The sequence below is a fragment of the Rhinopithecus bieti genome, unplaced genomic scaffold (genome assembly GCF_001698545.2).
Source record: "Rhinopithecus bieti isolate Rb0 unplaced genomic scaffold, ASM169854v2 scaffold_72161, whole genome shotgun sequence".
NCBI classification, from domain to species: domain Eukaryota; kingdom Metazoa; phylum Chordata; class Mammalia; order Primates; family Cercopithecidae; genus Rhinopithecus; species Rhinopithecus bieti.
This window is the reverse complement of record NW_016828382.1, coordinates 680267-703329: the sequence shown is the minus strand read 5'-3', so window position 1 is coordinate 703329 and position 23063 is coordinate 680267. Positions and strand designations below refer to the sequence as shown.

The 23063-nt window shown below is 38.1% G+C and overlaps 1 protein-coding gene across 9 annotated transcripts in view; it reads right to left on the bottom strand.

Moving 5' to 3' along the window:
- Nucleotides 1-23063, bottom strand: part of IRAG2 (inositol 1,4,5-triphosphate receptor associated 2) — a 59749-nt gene that overhangs the window by 28747 nt on the left and 7939 nt on the right. Inside the window, exons 2-10 of one of the 9 annotated variants that reach the window (XM_017864503.1) lie at nt 18716-18777; nt 17496-17576; nt 16581-16677; nt 13774-13921; nt 10837-10918; nt 7713-7745; nt 1110-1156; nt 938-1002; nt 615-737 (exon numbers count right to left, since the gene is read on the bottom strand). In XM_017864503.1, the coding sequence (XP_017719992.1) occupies nt 615-737; nt 938-1002; nt 1110-1156; nt 7713-7745; nt 10837-10860 (292 nt within the window). In that variant the 5' untranslated portion in view covers nt 10861-10918; nt 13774-13921; nt 16581-16677; nt 17496-17576; nt 18716-18777. Of the gene's footprint in view, nt 1-614; nt 738-937; nt 1003-1109; nt 1157-4358; nt 4455-7712; nt 7746-10836; nt 10919-13773; nt 13922-16580; nt 16678-17495; nt 17577-18715; nt 18778-23063 lie in introns of those variants that run through there. The other 8 variants (XM_017864504.1, XM_017864499.1, XM_017864505.1 and 5 more) reach the window with 8 other exon arrangements.

Below are 23063 nucleotides of genomic sequence, written 5' to 3'. Positions count from 1 at the left end.
AAAAAAAAAAAAAAAAAAAGAGTGAATTTTCCTTGACTGATTTATTATTATTATTATTATTATTATTATTATTTTGATGGGGATTAGAGCCTATTCCTCCTATGAACGTCAACTAAAGTGGTGTCTCACTGGGAATGGTAGAGAATAACTATGTTGTTTTCAGAGTCAAGTAGTAGAAAAGGACCCAACAAACCATCTGGTTAGTTCTCTTGCCTCTGGGTGGACCATCGCTAATTGCTTCATTCTTCTAACCTGATAAATTTGAACTAGGATTCCAAGAATTTCCTAAGCAGGTGATGTCACTTCTGTGCTACAGTTGAAACCCAGTAAATTCCAGTCAATCTTTGCCCTAGGAAATATTTGTCCCATTACATTATATCATAATTTTTGTTCTGGCTACAAAATTGAAAAAAATTGATACCAATCTTATCTGTGAAGGGCCATGGTTAGTTACCACTTGGATTTCTTTTCTGCAGACTATATCTTCAAAACTGTTTTATAAGAATTATTTTACAAAAAATTAATATTAAATAACATTATTGAGCTAGTGTGGATAGTTACTTCACTAGCTTATAGACTTGCTTAGTGTTTTAGAATGAAAATCACGCTTATACCTGTCAACATTTTACCTTGGGCCTCTGTCATGGGAGAAGCTGTTCTTGTATCTTCCTCTTTCTTACAGAGTGAGTTGCTGTCAAGGTCACAAGAAGCCATATTCAGAATTTCTAATCCAGGATCTGTCAACAGGAAGAAACAAATGATGTGAATACTATGCACATAATATTATAGTATAGTATATTTAACTATACTATACTATGCAAAAAGAGTATTTGCCTATGTTCTTCTCATTTGCTCACACCCCAGCAGGTCACAGAACATCAGGCTGAAAGCTATAATACTAACAGTCTATTTTAGCATTATTTCCAAATCCACTTACCACTTGAAGTTATAGTACTATCTGTCAATGAAGTGTGTCTGGGTAATGGTAGTGAGGAATATTCCCTGCCAAAAAGATAGCAAACATATTTTAGAATGTCAGGTCCAAATAATTCTCTTAAAACCAACTAAATATGCATACAAATTCACACACACAACACAAACAAGCAAACCTGGACTGCAGCAGGCTCTCAGAACACACGCGTTCAACACCATTCTCCTTAAGGAAAAAGAAAGGAGACATAAGTTCAACAATTTGACATTTTCCATTCCAAAGAGGTTGTTTTAAGCAAACATTTTCATACAATTCTAATTGAACCCATATTTACTCTGCTCTTTTGGAAAGGATATGGGAATGGGATGGTATAGGGCAGATGGATATACACACTTCCTCAAAGCTGTACTTACCCAAAAATCCAATATTAAGTATATTTACAAGTCTCATATTTAAAGAAAATCTGATAAAAATTTTGGGCAAAACAAATTCTAAACTCAAATGGCAGACAGGGTTTATTTCATATGCTTAAGTCAAGTTTTCTTTAAACAGAAAATTCTACAAGGGCAGGAAAAAACATTTCTATGTGTGGGAATAGTACTCAACCTAAAATTTTTGACCTGGTGATTTTAAAATTGCTCTCAGTTTTCTAGCTAGAAAAATCATGCATTTCAAACTTAATCCATATCTCAGAGATCTGAAGGATTACATCTAAGTCAGCACCTATCACTTGATGCTCAAAAAGAGGTTAACAGAATTGTAGTCCCAGCCTGCCAGGGCAAGTGTTTGAAAGTTTCATATGAACCTCTTAATTTCTACAAGGAATTCCTATTTTGGGGGTAACTTTAGGGCATTAAAGTTGTACAACTTTCTTTTTCAAAAAATACAGTGAGAACATAGTTTCGTTTCTGATAACAAGCTTTTCTAGTATATTATTTTAATTATTTTAGTTCAGAAAATAAAATTTAATAAATTAAAGCTGAAACCATTCAGACACATCAAAACCTGCACAAAGTAAAAGAAGGCATTTAGTTATTCCATAATCAAACAGAACTTATTAACTGTCACAACCAACAACGGGTTCCCATGGGGGAATACTGTCTATCACACATGGGATTTAGAATCAGTCCAAGAAGGTAGCTCCCACAGTCACAGACAAGTAAAGTACAGGTTTACTAAGGGTTTGCTGAATTTGTATTTATCTAGTACAATGACAGCAGCTTATATATGTTTAGCGCATTACAATTTACAAGAACCCTTTAATGTATCATCTCATTTAATTCTCCCAACAACCTTAGCAGAAGATTTTAGCAAGGAAAGATTTACTTATTACAGGTAACGAACTGAAGGCCAGTTAATAAAGTAATTTCCTGAGACCAGTCAGAATGGTGGAGTCAGCTTTCAAACACATATTGAACTAAATACAGTGTCCTCTCCACTGTAAACAAAACCAACTTGGGCATACCCTAAGTTAGGTTATTGGAGAGGAGAAGACTTTTCTCAATTATTGTCTTAGACTGGTAGATGATTTTAACGTGAACTTGTAAGATGTTCACCTCAAATGTTTAGAAAAATCCACAAACTTGCAAAGCAAGGATTTATACCTATTACTCCTGTATCAATGATGTTGGTCAACTTTTTCTCTTTTTCATTTCATTTTGTTTCTGCCTTAAATGACTTTGAGTCTGATCATACATGACTGAAACCTCTCATGACACCAGTTTAATTTAATTCAACAAACTTTCATCCAAAGTCCACTTTGTGCTAGGAACAGTGACAAGGGCTAAAGATTACATACAAAAACACAGTTCTTATCCTGAAGAAGCCTGTAGGCCAAGCATGGATTGAAATATATAATAGAAATCCTACTCTATAATTTATAAGCAGCATGCCACAGAGGAAAGTAATATGCACGGGGCAGAATTAACAGAGTGGGGATGTCTGAATTCAATTTTAAAGAGAAATTGCACCTTAAATTGTAGTTAACTGATAATGGCCCTATTTTTAAAATATTTAAATAAATTATCTTACTAATTTTTATATGTTTAACTATACTATCATATATATATATATAATGAACCAGGCACAGTGGCACACGCCTATAACCTCAACACTTTGGAAGGCTGCGGTGGAAGGACTGTTTGAGGTCAGGAGTGTGAGACCAACCTGAGCAACATGGCAATACCCCATCTCTACTAAAAAATTAGCAGGGCACAGTAGTGCACACCTGTGATCACAGCTACTTGGGAGGGTGAGACGGGAGAACTGCTTGAGCCCAGGTGGTTAAGGTTACAGTGAGCTGTGATCATACCGTTGTACCCCAGCCTGAGTGACAGGGCAAGACCCTGCTTTATAAAAAATAAAAAGAAAGAAAGAAAACAAAGGAAGCTATAAAATGGAGAAAATTAAATATCCTTCAGTTTTATTGAGGGTAACACTTCATAAAAATCAATAAGAATTGATTTATTAATACTAAGGTATAATATCCTAACACATATAAAAACATTGTTACTATATGTAGCATGAAATAACATTTATTATTGCACTATAACTAAAAAACACTGTACACATTGTCAGAAAAGGCTTCATTTTGTACCTGTCAAAATCATGGATATTCGTATTTAAGAAATATAAAAGAGAATGCAGTTCTTATTTTCTGTTCCATTATACCAGCTTCCAATTTGGGGAAAAGGGAGCACATCATTTCTGAAAACCTTTTCAACAAAAGGTCTAATTATTATTTAAAGCCAAAGTAATAAATACAGTAAAAATACAGTTTGCCTCCATTATGTTACATATCAGTCTCATTTGCCCTAATGCTCTGTGTAAGGCCTTCTTTTGCCCTATACCTTAGATGTGAAACATTGTAATTAGAAGTCTTTCAATAAATACAAAACATTTATTGATTAAACAAATATGTGATTTTGGAGAAATTGCCTATTTAGTAGCCATATACTACCTTGTTCTGGAACAGTAGCAAAGTAAGCAACTGGACATTATTCTCGAAGTACTCATCTTTATAAAACTCAGTGATCAGAAAACAGCCCAATATACAACATATTCCAATCCTAAGTTTTCTTAAGTTTGGTCTAATGACAATTTTTTTTTTCTTCTTGTGAGAATAACGAGAGTAAAGAAGATTTTTTTTTTTAATCTGGTTTCAAATTTAGGATGATAGTTCATGAAAGTTGGAGATGAAACCCTCAAGGGGTTGGGACAAAAACATTCCACATTTGGGTTCTTTTCTTCCAGCTTCTAAAGTCACCTCTATTTAAACCAGCAACCCAGGCCCACAGCAGAACATAACCAGCACGCACCAACTGTGACACCTGGACAGATCATGTGAAAGATAATCTACTAGATATAATTTTAAATCAAGGAAAATAAAGAATAAGAAAAAGAAAGTTCAGATGAGAGATTCACTTACATGTAGAAGATTGGCTCAAGTCAATGAATCTAACACATGCCGATAGCACAGAGCAGGAAGAATGCTCTTTCTGTCCAAGCCATTCAAATATTAACCTGCATAACATTTACATGAAAAATCCATGGTCCAGCCCATTTGCTTTTGACAGCAAGAGTCTAATGCAGGGTGGGGTAGCAAAAGTACTCATGGAAAATATGAAACAGATTCTCCCATGGGCTGGGTCAGCAAACACAGGAGACACACACACACACACACACACACACACACACACACACAGCAATATTATTTCAATATTTAGATTGAACAACATAAAGAACAATAAAAAATAACTTTCAAGATTAATTGGCCTAATCTCCCAGGATTATTTTATTTTTGCTCTTTTATATGAAATATTAAACTACAGATTTTGTGATCAGAAACCTTCCACTAATAAACGTTTATGGTTCCAACATAATGTTTACTATCTGACCCATTTTAGATAACTGTTAAGTAAATTAATGTGATTTTCTGAGAACAAAAAAATAACAAAAAGAGTCTCTATAGGCTTACTTGACTTGACCCAGTGTCTGTTTAAATCTTCCCAAAAGAGGAAGAATGCTAAGTTGAATTTTAAAAGATTAGAACTACTGGAACCTAAACAAAGCTCAATTTGCTTATAGGTTTGCATTTATTTTTTCTCTTTCTAACTAAAGGTATACCACACCCTCAGATCTACAAGTCACACCCACCACTTTCAGGTTCATTTATAATATAGTTATCAGTCAACTTCTACACGTTCCAATTTTGCAACTGGCAATGTTATTTATTCTCCAAGGTTATTAATGCTGCACCCACACACAACTTGGAAGAACAGGACAGACAATAGCCAGAAAATCTTCCGAGATATTTTTAAATTGAGCCTGTTCTTGGCCTTAATAAATCACCTCCTCCCAGTGATAGTATATCTTAGACAAAAACATGTAATAACATGAAGGATAACTCAAAGAGAGACAAGACACTTAATACTTGGTATATGGAAGTTTTTTAACAACCAAAAGAAAAACAGAGAAATCCATCTCCAGATCATTGGCTTGTTTCAAGATATCCTCTGCCTTCATGCTACTGATAATTCTGATTCTAGGTAATATAAGCAGCTAATTTTCTTTTTGAGTGTTCACTATGATCCAGGTATTTTGCATATGTTACAGAGTATCTTGGTAGGGTCAGAGCTGAGACTGAAGTAAGATAGAAGGAAGAATCAATTCTGTTGTTATAGGACAGTGTGGACAACTAACCAAAAGAACCGCAGAGACGTGAGTGGTGAAACCAACTTCTTGGCCCCACAAATTCTCAAGACGTTGAAAATCTACATGGAAGCCACTAGTCGGTGAGGCCTGAAGAACATGGGGATATATTTGGTATGCACATCTGGTGATCACTGGAAATTTGGGAAACGACTCCATGAAAGGAAAGGCCTTCTTAGTCATCAGCAAGTGGGGAAACAAGGCATTGAGAGGCAGTGTCTTGCCTGTAAATATGACCTACTTGGTTTGTTTCTATGGACAGGTTAGGCCAGAACTCAGTGCTACAGATATGTGGAAATATATGTATATATGTAATATATTTGTGTGTGTTTATTTGAATCCTCAAAAGAACTATGAAAATCAATGTCTATTTCACAGGGGACACAGCAAATTCAGACAGGTTAGGCCATATGTCCAAATGTACACAGCTAATAAGTCATAAAGCCAGTCTTGAATCTAGGTGTGCTTCATTCTACAGCCTATGATATGTGGCTAAAGATTCTAGAGCATTACTAGGAAAATTTTCAGATAAACACAAAAGTAGACAGAACAAAGAATCTAATGAATCCTGGTATATCCATCATGCAGATTCAGCAATGACCAACCTATGGCCAATCTTGTTTCAAACTCTGACCCTCTAAACCTACACCTGCCTTGTTTTGAAGCAAATGCTAGATATCATAACATTTTTGTCCATAAATATTTCAGAATGAATCTCCAAAAGATAAGGACTAGAAATATTTTGTTTCCTTCTTTCCTAACTACACCAAAACATCCCAAATAAACTAATTTATTGGGTCAATAAAGAAGTTCTTTTTTTCTCAAGAATGTCCCAAACAGGGCTCCAAATTATTTTACTATGAGATGTTCTTTTTGAGACATTAATCTTGTTAGCATTCTTTGCTCTCTCAAAGACCTGTTTATGAATAATGATGTTCACTTTTATCTTGCACTGTGCCTTCTGGGAAAGATATTAGAAGACAGCTTCCTCTGTGAATATGGGGAAGGAACAGAAAGTAAATCTCAAGTTCTTAGGAGCACCAGCCAAAAGAAATGAGTCAGAAAGCAGTAAGCTAATTGAGTGCTCACTCTCAGTGTTTTAAACAGACCTTCTAGTGAATACAACCTAAATAAATAGGCATTCAACAAATATTATTGGGCAGCTACTGTATGGAATCCTATGCAGGGTGTTACATGTGCATTGGTTAATGGCCAAATAAGGGTACTGTACAGCAATCTTATCATCTAATACACAAATAAATATAAGAAAATAAATAACTCCAATGCAAGCCAGCATACAGGTGATAAGAAATGGGGGGAACAGAGAGTTACAAGGGTCTCAAAGAAGGGAGTGAGCTTAGTTTTTTTCTGAGTGGGATCATTGAGAAATGAGAAACAGGCCTGAAAACACAACTTTCCCAGAGCCACAGAGGCCAACCCACAGAAAAACCTCATCTCTCCACTCTTAATCCATTATGATTTCACCTCAAGAAGGACTGGAGATGCTTGAATGTCAACATTGTATGCTACCACAAAAAAATGTTTTTATTGGTTTTTGAAATGGGCCTTGACAGTCTAATAGAATTTTGATAAATGGAAAAGCATACATTGTTTTGGGCAAAGAAAACAGCACAAACAGGTTTGTGTGATACATTCTGACAATACAGGCTACCTGGTTTGGCTGACGTACAGGCACAATCATACACAACAATGGGGAAATAAAGGTAAAAAGGTAGACTGCAACCAGTTTAGAGAGGGACTCGAACACCAGGTCAAGTTGTTTGTTATAAGGCTGTAGAGATTGACAGAATCTATCATGTAGAGACAAGGAGTTAAGAAAACACCCATCGTTTGGGGGTTCCACTGGGATGATAAACATATATTATGTTTTTAAAATAATTTATATCATATATTTTACTCTAATTCCCTGTTCTTATTACCAATGACAATGCTAAGAAAAGCATTTTCTAAGGAGAGCTTTCTATTTTCTTAAAAGATGATGTGAGTATAAAATGATGGTAGGTGGGGAGTTGCTCAAGGGACAAGGGGTGGAGGCAGAGAGTACAGTTACCAGGCTGTCGAGATCCTCCAGTGGAGCAGAAACCTGGAATGGGAAGGTTGAGAATTGGCGGGATCAGTCAGAAGGTACAGCCAACAGACTAATTCCTGGACTGTTGCAAACTACAGAAGACACAAGAAAATCTTCAGGGAACCTACAGGAGCATGTGACTGGAGGCTCGATTGTGATGTCTGTTAGCTCCTATTCCTTTTTTTTCTCTTTTCTTTCTTTCTTTCTTTTCCTTTCTCTCTTTTCCTTCCTTCCTTTCTTTTTCTTTTCTTTCCTTCCTTCCTTCTCTCTTTCTCTGTCTCTGTCTCTATCTCTCTCTCTCTCTTTTTTCTTTCTTTCAGATGGAGTTTTCCTGTTGTCACCCAAGCTGGAGTACAATGGCACAATCTCAGCTCACTCAACCTCCTCCTCCTCCCAGATACTTTCAAGTGATTCTCCTGTCTCAGCCTCCCAAGGAGCTGGTTTTTACAGGCACCTGCCACCATGCCTGGCTAATTTTTGTATTTTTTAGTAGAAATAGGGTTTCACCACATTGGCCAGGCTGGTCTCAAACTCCCGACTTCAGGTGACCCACCCGCCTCCACCTCCCAAAGTGCTGGGATTATAGGCGTGAGCCACCGCACCCGGCCCAGCTCCTATTTCTTAATGGGTGTCAAGACCATAGACAAAACCACACAGTCACATATCCTAATAAGAGTCAATATGGAGGTCCTTTTAGATAAAAAAGGCAGTACATTTCTTAGTCAAAAAAACACTTTCAAGGTAATGCTAAGTGATAGTGATTAAAATGTCTAAATTCAGTGTACTAAGAGTGGCCATGAAAAAGGCCTGTATCATTTGAAGCTAGACAAAGCTGAATTTTAATCCCAGGTTTGTTATTTATTAATTGAGTGATCATGGGCAAGTTATTTAACTCCCTCAACTTCAGTTGCCTCCTTTGTAAAAAGCAGAGAAGCGTGGAGAAGATTAATCATATGGCATGTGGAAATGCTTTTGTACAAAGTTCCTGGCACACAACTGATATTTGTTTCTTCCTTCTTCTTAGTAAACTCAGTGCCAGATAAAAGGGAAATTACTAATAACCAAACATCCTGTAAGCTTCCAAGTTCAACGTCCTTTACTAAAACTTTATAAGAATTGCTAGGTAAGAGCAAAATATATTTTTTAAATTTTTAAATTTTTTCAATTTATTTTTATTTTTTGAGATGGAGTCTTGTTCTGTCACCCAGGTTGGAGTGCAGTGGCGCAATTTCGGCTTACTGCAACCTCTGCCTCCTGGGCTCAAGCAATTCTCCTGCCTCAGCCTTCCAAATAGCTGAGAGTATAGGTGCCCGCCACCTAATTTTTGTATTTTTAGTAGAGACAGGGTTTCACTCTATTGGCCAGGTTGGTCTTGAGCTCCTGACCTCAAGTGATCCGCCCACCTTGGCCTCTAGGTAAGAGCAAAATAGATTCATTTCCTTTTTCTTTTTCTTAGCTACTCAGACAGGTATTTATGAACAACAACAACAACAAAATGCCATATACACACTTAACAGGAAGAATAACAACAACTTGTACAATTCAATAGTAAAAAGAAACGTAATCCCATCTTTAAAATGAGCAAAGGATCTGAGTAGACATATCTTCAGAGAAGTTATACAAATGGCCAACAAACACACAAAAAGATGTTCAACATTATTAATCATTAGAGAAATGCAAACCAAAAATGCAATGAGGTGTCACTTTGCACCCACAAAGATGGCTTTAATAAAAAATAGACAAATATTTAGTAAGGATACAGAGTAACTAGAATCTTCATACCTTGCTGTTGGAAATGTAAAACGACAAAGCCACCCTGGAAGTCTGTTTTGCAGTTCCTCAAAAACATTAAACATATAGTTCCTGTGTGATGCAGTAACTGCCACAAGAACACACCCAAAAGAATCAAAAACATGTTTACACAAAAACCAACACTCCAATGTTCATAGTAGCCTTATTTGCAATAGCCAAAAAGTAAAAACAACTCAAATGTCCATCAGCTGATGAGTGGAGAAACAAAATGTGGTGTATATCTATACAGTGGAATATTATTCAGCCATAAAAATGAATGAAGTACTGATATCATGCTATGACATGGATGAGTCTTGAGAACCTTATGCTGAAAACCTTGAGAACTTTAACTGAAAGAAGCTGGCCACAGGTGGCCACGTATCGTATGATTCCATTTATATGAGATATCCAGAATAGGCAAATCTATAGGACAGAAAGTAGATTAGTGGTTGCCTAGAGCTGGGGGTTGCAGACAGGAGGAAATAGGGAGAGACTACCAAAGGGTATGCAGTTTATTTCTGGGGTGATCAAAGTATTCTAAAACCGATTGTGGTGACGGTTGTACAACTCTGTGAATATACTGAAAGTCATTTAAGTGAATAATTTAAATTAATGAATTGTCTGGTGGGTGAGTCATATCTCAATTAAAATGTAAAAGAAAGAAGAATGATGGACTGCCAGATCCTGAAACAGAACTGCCTGCTCCATTTGATTGAGAAGATCACGAGGCTCAGGCTGCAGACTGAGGAAGGCATTCCAACCACATCTCGATGATAGAGAGAGTGACCTAAGTGACCTTCTCAGGTCATTTAGTATTATTCTTTCCTTGGGTAGAAAAGTCACATTAGCACCTAACTCTGTCAATTAGTACCTGACTACTCTCCATGGGCATGGCCCTGCTTTGTGGTCTTTGACAAAGGGTACCAGCCCTCAAAGATTATCCAGACTTGACCTCAATTCTTGGAGAATCAATGGAATCTGAGGCTTCTTACAGTCACTAGTGAATTTAAGTCCCAAACCAGCCTGCCTCTCAAACCAAAAGTTTTGCCCACTTCATTGAAATCTCTTTTTGGTTCTATAACCCACAGAGTATACTAAACACAGGGTAGAAAGCCCTCAAACTAAATAATTTTAATTTCTTGACTTCAAAGGTTGCTATTTCTCATACAACTGAGTTTTGGAATAGCAGACTCAGACTTGCTACAAGAATATCCATAATACTTAAAAAATAAAAAAGACAGGGAAAAAGAATACCCATAGAAGAACAGGATATGCTAACACTGAAAATGAAACCAAAATCCAGTCCAACACTCACTTCCATGCTTGGGTCATCATTCATCCTGATGTAGCCTGAGAGATTTGTTCCTGGGTTGGGGCCACTTGTGGGGCCTGGGCACCTGGCAGTAGAAAGTAGAGTTATCTACTACAGGTGAAAAAACTGCAAATCTTAGCAGATACTAAACAATAACATAGTTCTCACTCCCCTATGCCCAGTCCCAATTTTATCAAATTTCTAATTAAGTTCATGGTTTAAGTAACACATAATGAAAGAGAGTTCCCACCTCCATCAGAGAGAGGTTACAAACAACAGAGAATCCAGCCAAAGATGAAAATGAAGCATTTGCAATTCAAAGTCATTCTTCCTCACCCTCAATACAGAAGGGAAATTTTATTGAGGTAGATTAGTTCCTCACAAAACGCACTGACATTTTTGAACGTTTCCTAAGGAAGATGAGTCTGTATACTTTGAAAGGCAGGTGCAAATGAGCACCGAAGGAGGATGAGGGCAGGGACAGGTATAGGTTCCCAAAAGCTTGTTAACCTTGAGTGTGAAAGAAACAGAAATAGGATTAAAACCTGTCTAAGTTAACTTAGCAGGATGTTGTTGATACTGTGATCTATGCCCCCAGTTCCTGAGACAGACCTCCTAAAATCCTTGTAGACAGAGGTGCTAGGGGAATCTTTAATATTTGGTCTCTGATCCTGGTTCCTGATACAGAGTGTCTAAGACCTTTGTAATTCCCTGAGTAATAGGAGTGTTTGACACAGAGCTCCTGAATCTCTTGAAATTTCCTGAGTATTACGAGCATCTTCTGTTCTAAAGAGGTGTCTCTTGGTGGGCCTCTGGATAGCCTCAGGATGAGGGGCTGGTTGCCGGGGAACCAATCTGTGGTTCGAGGGTTGGAACTTTCAACTCCACCCTGCCAAGCTCCTGGGAGGGGAGACGGGCTGAGCTGATCACCAATGGCCAATGATTTAATCAATCTTGCCTAGTAAAGCCTCCATAAAAACCTGAAAGGACAGCACTTGGAAAGCTTCTGATTTGGTGAACTAAAACATAGCCATGTACTGGGAAGATGGCACACCCCAACTCCACAAAGACAGACCCTCCTGTGCTTGAGACATTTCCAAACCTTTCCAATGTATCTCTTCATCTGGCTGTTAATTTGTATCCTTTAAAATACACTTTGTCACCTGGCACAGTGGCTCACCCCTGTAATCCCAGCATGTTGGGAGGCTGAGATGGGACGATCACTTGAGTCCGGGAGTTCAAGACTAGCCTGGGCAACACGGAGAAACCTTGTCTTACAAAAAATAAGGTAAGGCCAGGTGCTGTGGCTCACACCTGTAATCCCAGCACTTTGGAAGGCTGAGGTGGGCGGATCACCTGAGGTCAGGGGTTCAAAACCAGCCTGGTAAACATGGCAAAACCTTGTCTCTACTAAAAATATAAAAATCAGCTGGGTGTGGTGGCAAGAGCCTGTAGTCCGAGCTACTTGGGAGGCTGAGGCAGGAGAATCGCTTGAACCCGGGAGGCAGAGGTTGCAGTGAGCCGAGATCATGCTGCTGCACTCCAGCCTGGGCAACAGAGTGAGACTCTTGTCTCAAAACACAAAAAAACAAAAATTAGCCAGGTGTGGTGGCAGGCACCTGTGGTCTCAGTCACTCAGAAGGCTGAGGTGAGAGAATCACCTGAACTCAGGAAGTCGAGGTTGCAGTGAGCCCAAATCACTACTGTACTCTAGCATGGGTGACAGAGTGAGACCCTGCCTCCAAAAAAATAAATTTAAATAAATAAATAAAATAGACTTTGTAGTAAGTGGATAAACGTAAGGAAAGTGTTTCCCTGAGTTCTGTGAGCTACTCTAGCAAATTATTTGAGCCCAAGAAGGGGGTCTTGGGAACCCCCAATTTATAGAGAGTTGGTCAGAAGCACACGTCACAGTCTGGAACCTGCAAGTGGCATCTCAAACAGGGACCGGCCTTGTGGAACTGAGCCCTTAACCTGTGGAATCGGATGCTATTTCCAGGTAGATAATGTTGGAATTGAACTGAATTATTGGACGCCCATTTCATGTCTGCTGAAGAAGTGATTGGTGTGTGGAAAATTGCTTCGAGTGTGGGGAAAAAAAACCCTACACATCTGGTATCGGAAGTGTGGTGTTGAGACTGTAGTAGGAAAAAACACTCCACTGGTGAGTGTGTTTTTCCTTTAGATTGAAAGATTAGTCTGAGTACTTAAAGAGGAAGAGGGTAGGGTGCAGGGACAAGGACAGGTTCCCAAAGATGTGTTAACCTTGAATGTGAGAGAAAGAGAATTATGATCAAAATCTACCTATGTTAACTTAGCAGTCTATGGTATATTCCTAAAAACTGGAAACATTTTAAGTAGTCTCATTTGTCTTTTAAGCTTTAGAGTGGTATTATGAAATTCAAGGAAAGCAAGAAAACTACACTCCAAGAAAACTACAGCAAGAACTTTATCTCAAAGTTGTAAATTGTCGGCTGGGCATGGTGGCTCACACCTGTAATCCCAGCACTTTGGGAGGCTGAGGAGGGCAGATCACTTGAGGGCAAGAGTTTGAGACCAGCCTGGCCAACATGGCAAAACCCCATCTCTACTAAAAATACATAAATTAGCTGGGCATGGTGGCGTGTGTCTGTAGTCCCAGCTACTTGGAAGGCTGAGGCATGAGAATTGCTTGAACTCGGGAGGCAGAGGTTGCAGTAAGCTGAGATCGCATCACTGCACTCCAGTCTGTGCAAGACAGCAAGATTCCATCTCCAAAAAAAAAAAAAAAAAAAAAAAAAAAAGCAAAAAGAAAGAAATTGTAAATTTTCAGGAAGTTAGAGAAGTTCCACAATAAAGATGTGATCTCACGTTATGAAAAATCCAACCAATTAAAATGTTAGGCAATGGGAATAGACCACCCATGAGGAGTAGAGTAAGTAAATTTTGCTCTTAACCTACTTGTGTTGTCTTGTTATATCCAAAGCACCGTCCTTTACTTCTCCATATGTGGGCCTTTCACACAGAGCGTGGATTTGGTTGGCTACACCTGAGAAAGGTGTTGATTCCAGGGTTGGAACTGCTGTAAAACTATCCAGAGATAAGGCATCTGCAGTAAAACAGAAAAAAAAAATAAAAATAGAGACCAATTTCTGGTTCAAACTATATTTAAGCATAAAGTCTTTTCCTCTTGAGAGACTGAAAAAGTGAAAGTTGACCCACTTCTATTAACATTTTAGCATAAACTCCCTTGATGCCTAATTCAGAGGGTAAAAATGTCAAATGCTTAATTTTGACAAAGCATTTGGGAATGACAGTAATATTAATATATATAAAATAATAATTTTAGTTCTAATAATAATATTTAAAAAGTAATAATTTCAAAAAAGTTTTTTTTAAGTGTGGGAGAGGCCAGAAAACCCCTGCCCACTAAGCAACTAGAGGGATTAACAATCTATAGCCAGCAGGCGAAAATCCAGTCAGCCGCCTGTTTTTGTAAAGTTTCACTGTGACCAGGTGTGGTGGCTCACGCCTATAATCCCAGCACTTTAGGAGGCCGAAGCAAGTGGATTTCTTGAGCTCAGGAGTTTCAGACCAGCCTGGGCAACATTTTTTAGAGTTACAAGTTTTGTAACTCTACAAAAATTACAAAAATTAACTGGGTGTGATGGCACGTGCCTGTAGTCCCAGCTACTTGGGGGGCTAAGGCAGGAGAATCACTTGAGCCCAAGAGGTTGAGGCTGCAGTGAGCTGTGTTTGTGCCACTAAGTGACAAAGTGAGACCCTGTCTCAAAAAATAAATAAATAAAATAAAGTTTTACCGGAACACGTCCGCACCCATTTGTTCATACATTGTCCATGGCTGTTTGTGTGATACAACAGTAAAGTTGAGTAATTACAGCAGAAACTAAAATATTTACTATCTGGTCTTTTACACAACAATTTTGCAGCCTCCAGAAGAGAAAAGCATCAGACATGGTAATTAGAACCCATCAAAGACTGGTAGGGGAAATAGGTTGAGATCACAAATCATTTATTAGGGAAAACCATCTTATTATGTGTGTTTCTGAGTATAGGAGGCAGCAGAGTTTAATAGAAGAAACACAGGGTTTAGAGTCAATCAGAAATTTTTGGTTCAGATCCTGGCTCTGCCACATACCAATTGTGTGATCTTGAATAAATAACTAAGCTACTCTGAGCCTCAGTTTGCTTATGTATAAAGTGACAGATGACCTTAGGCAAATTACTAACTCAATGTTCCTCTGTTTCCTTATCTTTTGAATGGTAATTATATTAACATCTACCTCATAGGGATATGGTGAGGATTAAATGAGTTAATAGATATGTTAAGAGCATAGAACTGTGTCTGGCACGTAGCACTCTTTCTCTTTTTTTTTTTTTTTTTTTTTTTTTTTTTTGAGATGGAGTCTCACTGTGACACCCAGGCTAGAATGTGATGGTATAATCTCGGCTCACTGCAACCTCCAATTCCTGGGTTCTAGTGATTCTCCTGCCTCAACCTCCCGAGTAGCTGGGACTACAGGTGTGTGCCATCATGCCTGACTAATTTTTGTAGTTTTAGTAGAAATGGGGTTTCACCATATTGGCCAGGCTGGTCTCAAACTCCCAACCTCAAGCGATCGGCCCGCCTCAGCCTCTCGAAGTGCTGGAATTATAGGCATGAGCAACCGCACCTGGCCAGCAAGCACCGTTTAAGGACTCCCACTGTTGGTGGTGGTGATTAAGTTATTGTGAATTATCTCTATAAAGCACTAATCTATATTGCCTGACACAAAATAGACACTCCATTAGAAATAGTTTTTCCTTCTCTAATTTAAATGATCACCAAATCACTCTACTTTTCTCTTTATTCCTTCTTAAACTTACTTTGACAATCATTTCTGAATAGTTTTTCCTTCTCAAATTTAAATGATCACCAATTGCTCTACTTTTCTCTTTATTCCTTCTTAAACTTACGTTGACAATCATTTCTTTTGTCATTTCAGAACTCGACATTAATTTTGGCTTTTAACTGCATCCATGTTATGCTGAGAGGTGTCACTACTTTGACCATTTCTTAGAATAAAGCTCTTTCTCTTGGCATTGAGTATAAATTTGACCCACACTCCACTTTTCCTTCTCCAAATATCTCTTCTACTGTATCTCAACCCGAATCCTCTTGTTTTCAAAATGACTTGCCTACCTTTGGCTCTTTTTCAAACACTTAAGGTTTTTGATTCTTACTTCTCTTCTTATTTTTTTGTTTTGTTTGTTCATGTTACTCTCACCCATTAGAATACTTTTTTGATACTTTTTGCTTTTCCAAAGCCAACTCATCTTTCAAGGCCAATTCAACTCTAACCTCTTCTATGGAATCATCTTTGACTTCTCTGAGCCCAGGTCTTGTCTCCTTGCTAGTCTGTGATCTACTTTAAGACTTATTCTTTTTTGTTTGTTTGTTTTATAGATGTTGCCCAGGCTGGTCTCGAATTCCTGGGCTCAAGCAATTCACCTGCTATGGCCTCCCAAGGTGCTGGGATTATAGGCGCGAGCCACGTTGCCTAGCCAGGACTTATTCTTTATCATGCATAATACGGTGCCTCGCACAGAGTAGTACTCAAATATATATTGATTGACTGAATTCAGGGATAAATATCCAAGTATTCAACAATTTTTCCTATACAAATGTAATAACAACTAGTTATTTTCCCTTTCAAATAGAATTCTACCCCTACTTGTGTCTAAGCAGGTATAGAAGGGTGGCTTACCCAGCAGAGGTGTGTACCAGCACGTATGTTTCAAGGTCAGGGGTGTCTGATGTATTCTTGCTTCTTGACCACCATATAGTTTGTGGCAACGCTGCTTCTGAACAGAAAACCAACTATTAGTAGCCATCTAAAGGAATGTAACATATATTTCATAATCTACTACCTCCATTTTCAAAGGTAGAAAGAATATCACGAGCCTCAAATGACCCTGTGAGAGACATCAAGAAGAAAATAAATGATGTCAAGTAAAAAAGCTTTCAAGTGTTTGATCAAAAAGTATACATGAGTAAATTATAATTCTTATTTAAAATTCACAATTTAATAATCTAACAGAATGCTAACATCATCAACTCCAAATAATTGACACTTTGATGTAAACAAAGGCTTTGAGGAAAGAGGTATAGGTGAGGAATAAACTTAGTTACATAATTCTTCGTGATACTGCAATTTAAAAAAGTAAAACAGGCCGGGCGCAGTGGTTCATGCCTGTAATCTCAGCACTTTTGGAGGCTGAGGTGGGTGGATCACTTGAGGTCACCAACCTGGCCAACATGGGGAAACCCCATCTCTACTAAAAATACAAAAATTAGCCGGGTGTGGTGGCATGTGACTGTAATCCCAGCTACTCGGGAGGCTGAGGGAGGAGAACCTCTTGAACCCAGGAGGCAGAGATTGCAGTGAGCTGAGATCGCGCCACTGAACTCCAGGCTGGGCGACAAAGGACAAACTAAGTTTGTGTCTATGTATGTGTACATTTACGAAAATAGCTATGTGTTGCCTCATTTGATAATCTCTTGATAAAAGCAATATATACAGTTCTAAGGCTACTGATACATACTGGATTTAGCTTTCTATTACAGGATAGCTGTTGATTCACAATTACTACCTAAATACTTTCAAAAAGCTTGCAATTACCAATTTTTCTTGAAGAGGTTGTTGAATTGCATCTGTGCAGGACAGGGAATCATAGTGAGGAAATTCCTCATCTAAAAAGCTCTGTCAAGAGAAAATGGTAGAGTGTATTCAAAGACAGAATGATGAAAGGGTCAAAGATCCCAAACACATTAGACTTAATAGAAGATATGACACTACCTAAAGTGGGTGAAATTTTTTTTTTTGTATTCTACTCCAAGGGAACACATTTGTAATTGTAAACCTCCTATTGTGTTTTCCCCATTACTTGATCTAGGAATGAAATCTGAAGATCAGGAACAAGAAACTGAATGGCTTTGTCACTGAAATCTTGAGGCAGAGGCTAAAGAAGCTTGTTAGAGATGTAACTCAGAGTAGTGAAAATGGTGACTGTGAAAATTTGATAGCTATGAAATTATTGCCTTAATCCAAGAGGTAGATTCACATCTATCATAGTTACATTATAATAGAAAATGTTGTTGGTGTTCTTGAGATGATTAAAGCATCTTTAGATATGGAGGTTTTTCCAGCTCAACTTATTGCAGAGGGCTTTTTAGGCACTCTGCCTAGCTTAACTTTTTTTTTCTGCTTTAACAGATGTGTCTGCATGATGCCCTGGAAACAGATACATGCAAATATCACCCTTCTTTCTTTCCTCCTCCATCATCTTCCTCCAGTGCCAACCTTGCTGCTTTGCTGTTCCCTTATATTCTTCATTTCTGAGCAAAAAGGAGATTCACCAACTATCATAAGGGAAGGAAATACACTTAACTCTACCAGGGATATCTTAAGATGACCCATACAGAAAGAAATGGAAAGTTTAATTTAAATATGAGAAAGAAAAAAGAGACAGTAACTATATCAAAGCCTATTCAAGAATACTCAAAATTTCAGCATATTATAAATTGAACGATATGCCCTTACTATCAGAAAGACTGAAAAACTGGCTATTTGCTAATAGATATAGCGGTGGGGCAAAGAAAATTCTGAAATGCTTCCTCTTTAGAAGACATTGTCAGTAGCCACTCACTAACATAAGATCTCCTTTCTTGTTTTGCTGAATACTTTAAGTGCACAAGAGAACAAAATACACCAAAACATTTTCTTCTAAACTGGTTAACTTAATGATTAAAGTCATTGTCTGTTATAAATTAGCTTCAAAATCTTACATGAATTGAACATTTTCCTCCATAGTAACTGAACACATATCAGAGATATCTTACCTGAAACAGCAAGCCATGGTGTTCCCCTTCAATTAACGTCTTTTGAAGTGACTCAATTGTTGCTACAAAGAGAATTTATAACCAGCTCAATATGACCATTTTTATTTAATTAATTGATTTATTTATTTCGAGACAGGGTCTGGCTCTGTTGCCCAGATTGGAGTGCAGTGGCATGATCTCACCTCACTGCAAACTCTGCCACCTGGGCTGAAGTCATCCTCCTGTCTCAACCTCCCAACCTCCATGTGCCTGGAATTACAGGCACATGCCACTGCACTCAGCTAATTTTGTATTTTTTGTAGAGATGGGTTTCACCATGTGGTCTAGACTGGTCTCAGACTCCTGAGTTCAGGTGATCCACCCACCCCGGCCTCCCACAGTGCTGGGATTACAGGCATGAGCCACTGTGCCCAGTATGAGCATATTTAGCCTTGTCTTCTTAATTCATTTCATTGCTTCATAAACTTTTAATGGCTTTAAATTTGGGGTCTGAAGAAAGGAAAATAATGATTTCTGAGAATGGCATTCTGAACTTATGACTCGGGAAAAATGGAAAAGTAGGCTAGAACAGATAAGCCATTATCTCCCTTGGGTATTTAAATTTTACTTTGACAGATACTTGTGAATTGTCTTCTAGAAGTGAGTCACAGAATTGTCTAATCTTAAGAATACACCTTACATCTGGTGCAGTGGCTCACACCTGTAATCCCAGCTCTTTGAGAGGCCGAGGTGGGTGGATCATTTCAGGCCACATTACTTCAAGACTAGCCTGGCCAACATGGCAAAATCCCATCTCTACTAAAAAAAAAAAAAAAATACGAAAATTAGCTGGGTGTGGTGGTGCGCGCCTGTAATCCTAGCTGCTCGGAAGACTGAGGCAGGAAAATCGCTTGAACCTGGGAGGTGAAGGTTACAGTGAGCCAAGACCATGCCACTGCACTCCAGCCTGGGCAACAGAGCGAGACTCCCTCTCAAATAAATACATACATACATACGTAAATACATAAATAAATAATACATCTTAGAGGTCATTGAGTCTGACCTCCTACTGATAAAGAAATTCTCTCTCCAATAAGCCTCCGCTTGAGCCCTCAAATTATAGCCCTAGGATCCCAGAATTCTACAAGTAGACCTCAGATCATGAGAACACTGATGTGCAGAGAATTGAAAAGGTAATTGGTAAGTCATGGAGCTGAGATTAGACTCATGGAACAGAGCTTAACTCAGGGTATCATTCAGTGAAACTAAAATATTTGTTTTCTGCTTAAGTAAAATCTCCAAAGGTCTTATGGCTGGAATAATGGAAATGGGGGGAAAGTACCTAATATTTAACTAGCTCTTTGATGTACATAATAACACATTATTTATTTGACAAATCCTACTCTCTGAAACATAGCCAAAACCAGAAAATAAACCCAAATCTTTTGAACAACTGGAATAGATACCGATATTTATGCCCTTTATTCACGTGGCAAATCTCACACTTCGACTCAGGCAGTGGGCTCCGAGTGTATACATAATTCTCACCAGTTTGACTGCCTTCTTAGCCCACAGAAGATTAAAAGCAAAACTTAAACAAGGATAAGGAGCTCTATTAATAGGATAAGGAAGCATATTAATAGCTACCACTTTTAAAAAAAAAAATCACTAACAGCCAGGAAAATTATTAACAGCAGATAATCTGGCATCCAAAATATATAGAAATCTGGTGCTTCTTATTTTATAAACCAACTGTTTTATATCTTAATAGCCTGAAGAAATTCTGAGTCATGAGCATAATGCTAATGAAAAGAAGTACATAATGTAATTTTAAATTTTTTTCAGGAAAAGGGCTCTAAAAGCTTCAATTATGTAGAAAATTACCTATGTAATTTTTTTATTTTATAGGACTATTGTTTTGGTAAAAATAACTTATTTCTCAATCAAACCTGACATAGTGTTACTAGGCCCACTACGAACAAAACAGATGTTTGTTTTTCAAACATCTCCCTCACATAGGAAGAAAAGCATATTTTAAAAAATGTATTTCTAGGCCGGGTGTGGTGGCTCACGCCTGTAATCCCAGCACTTTAGGAGACCAAGGCAGGCGGGTCACCTGAGGTCAGGAGTTTGAGACCAGCCTGACCAACATGGTGAAACCCTGTCTCTACTAAAAATACAAAAAAATTAGCCAGGCATAGTAGCGCACACCTGTAATCCCACCTACTCGGGAAGCTGAGGCAGGAGAATTGCTTGAACCCGGGAGGTGGAGGTTGCAGTGAGCTGAGATCAAGCCACTGTACTCCAGCTCTTGGTCACAGAGCAAGACTCCATCTCAGGGGGGAAAAAATGTATTTCTAACCTACAAAAGTCATTCAAAATTTATTTCTTATCAATACTTAGGACTCTGGTAAAGATGAAAATTTTAAAAAATTCTGTCTTAACTGTATTAAGAAGGAAGGCCCATCTCCAAAATACAAATTCAGAATATTGTCTTACAATTACCAATGAAGCCGTGTTTCAGAAGCAATGATGAGTTTGTATAAGATTGTCTAAATTGCCCATCTGCTTGCTCACCAGGCAAGCTTGGTTTTAGAAACAGTCTATCTTGAAGCATTCAAATGGAAAGCCTTATTTCAATCGATGTTTTGTGCAATGTGTAGCAACTCTTTCCATATTTTCCACATGGCAAAACAAGTTGGCTTATGACCACAATTTGCATTCACCTTTGCATTCTGCTTTACATGTTTGGAGTTGGACCTGTAATGCCTCTAGAACAAATATATGCCTCATATAGAAGGAGGTCAAACAATGGCCACTGTATCCCCTGCTGTTGCCATCTGCTGTGTAGGATGGGACCAGGTGTCTTGGATGCATTGCCTCTGAAGAAAGTTGAGACAAAGCAACTTTCTAAATGACTATGCAATGAGGTCTCAAGCAAAGGCCCCACAATTAATTGGCTGTTGAAAATGAAAATTATAACATTATTAGAGCTGTAATCATGTTAGCTATCAATGATGGATGATATTTATAGAGTACAGGACTTGTATAATACTATCTATATGTTACTGGAAAAAAACCTCATGTTCTATAAAATTGTATATTAAAAATATCAGGGTTCATTAAAGAACCCCAGACTAAGATCAACTATTCAAAGCACATATCTGTCAAAGGACTTATATCCAATAATAAAAGGACAGAAAACTTAATTTTAAAATGGGCGAAAGACTTAGACACTTCACAAAGAAGATATACAATGGCCAATCAGCACATGAAAAAGGGCCCAATATCATTACATCTGAAAAACATATATTAAAATCACAATGAAATACCCATTTAGTAGAGTGGCTAAAATGACAAAGATTGACACTACCAAATACTGAAGATGTGGAACACTTAGAACCTCCCACACTGCTGGTGGGAGCGTTAAATGCTATCAACACTCTTGAAAACTGTTTGACAGTTTCTTAAAAAGTGAGAGTCACAGCTATGCTATGACCTAACAATTTTACTCCTAGATATTTATTCTAGGTGAAATAAAAACTTATGTGCACACAAAGACTTGTACACAGACGTTCATAGCAGCTTTGTCCATTGTAACCCCAAACTGCATATACTGCAGATATCCAATAACAGCAGAAAAACCAATCAAATTTTGGAATATTCATAGAAGGAAATGCAACTCAACAATAAAAAAATACTGCTAAGAAACACAACCTAATCCCATTATGCTGACAGGAAAAAGACCAATACACAAAAAAGTACATACTGTGTAACTGAGTTCTAGAACAGGCTAAGATATCAGACCAGTGGTTGTTCCTTAGGGTCCTAGAGGTGGGGGCGGGGCATTGACTGGGAAGTTGCACAAGGGAAGTTTCTGGGGTGATAGAAATTCTGTGTTTTGATGTATATTTGTCTACCTTGTTGAATAGCATACTCGAGATCTGAACATTTTATGACATGTTAAATATACTAATAAAAAAGAAGTTAAAAGTATAAGAACAAAATAATGCAGGGATTATGAAATAGGGTTAGGAAGAAACTACTAAAAAAATACATGCAGCCGGGCAGAGAGGCTCACGCCTGTAATCCCAAAACTTTGGGAGGCTGAGGCAGGAGGATTGCTGGAGCCCAGGAGTTTGAGACCAGCCTAGGCAACATTGTGAGATCCTATCTTTACAAAAATTTTAAAAATTAGCCAGGCATAGTGGTGCTCGCCTATAGTCCTAGCTACTCAGGAGACTGAGGCAGGAGGATCACTTGAGTCCAGGAGGTTGAGGCTACAGTGAGCCATGATCCCACCACTATAGTCCAGCCTGGGTGACAGAACAAGATCCTGTCTCAAAATAATATAATAATAATAATAATA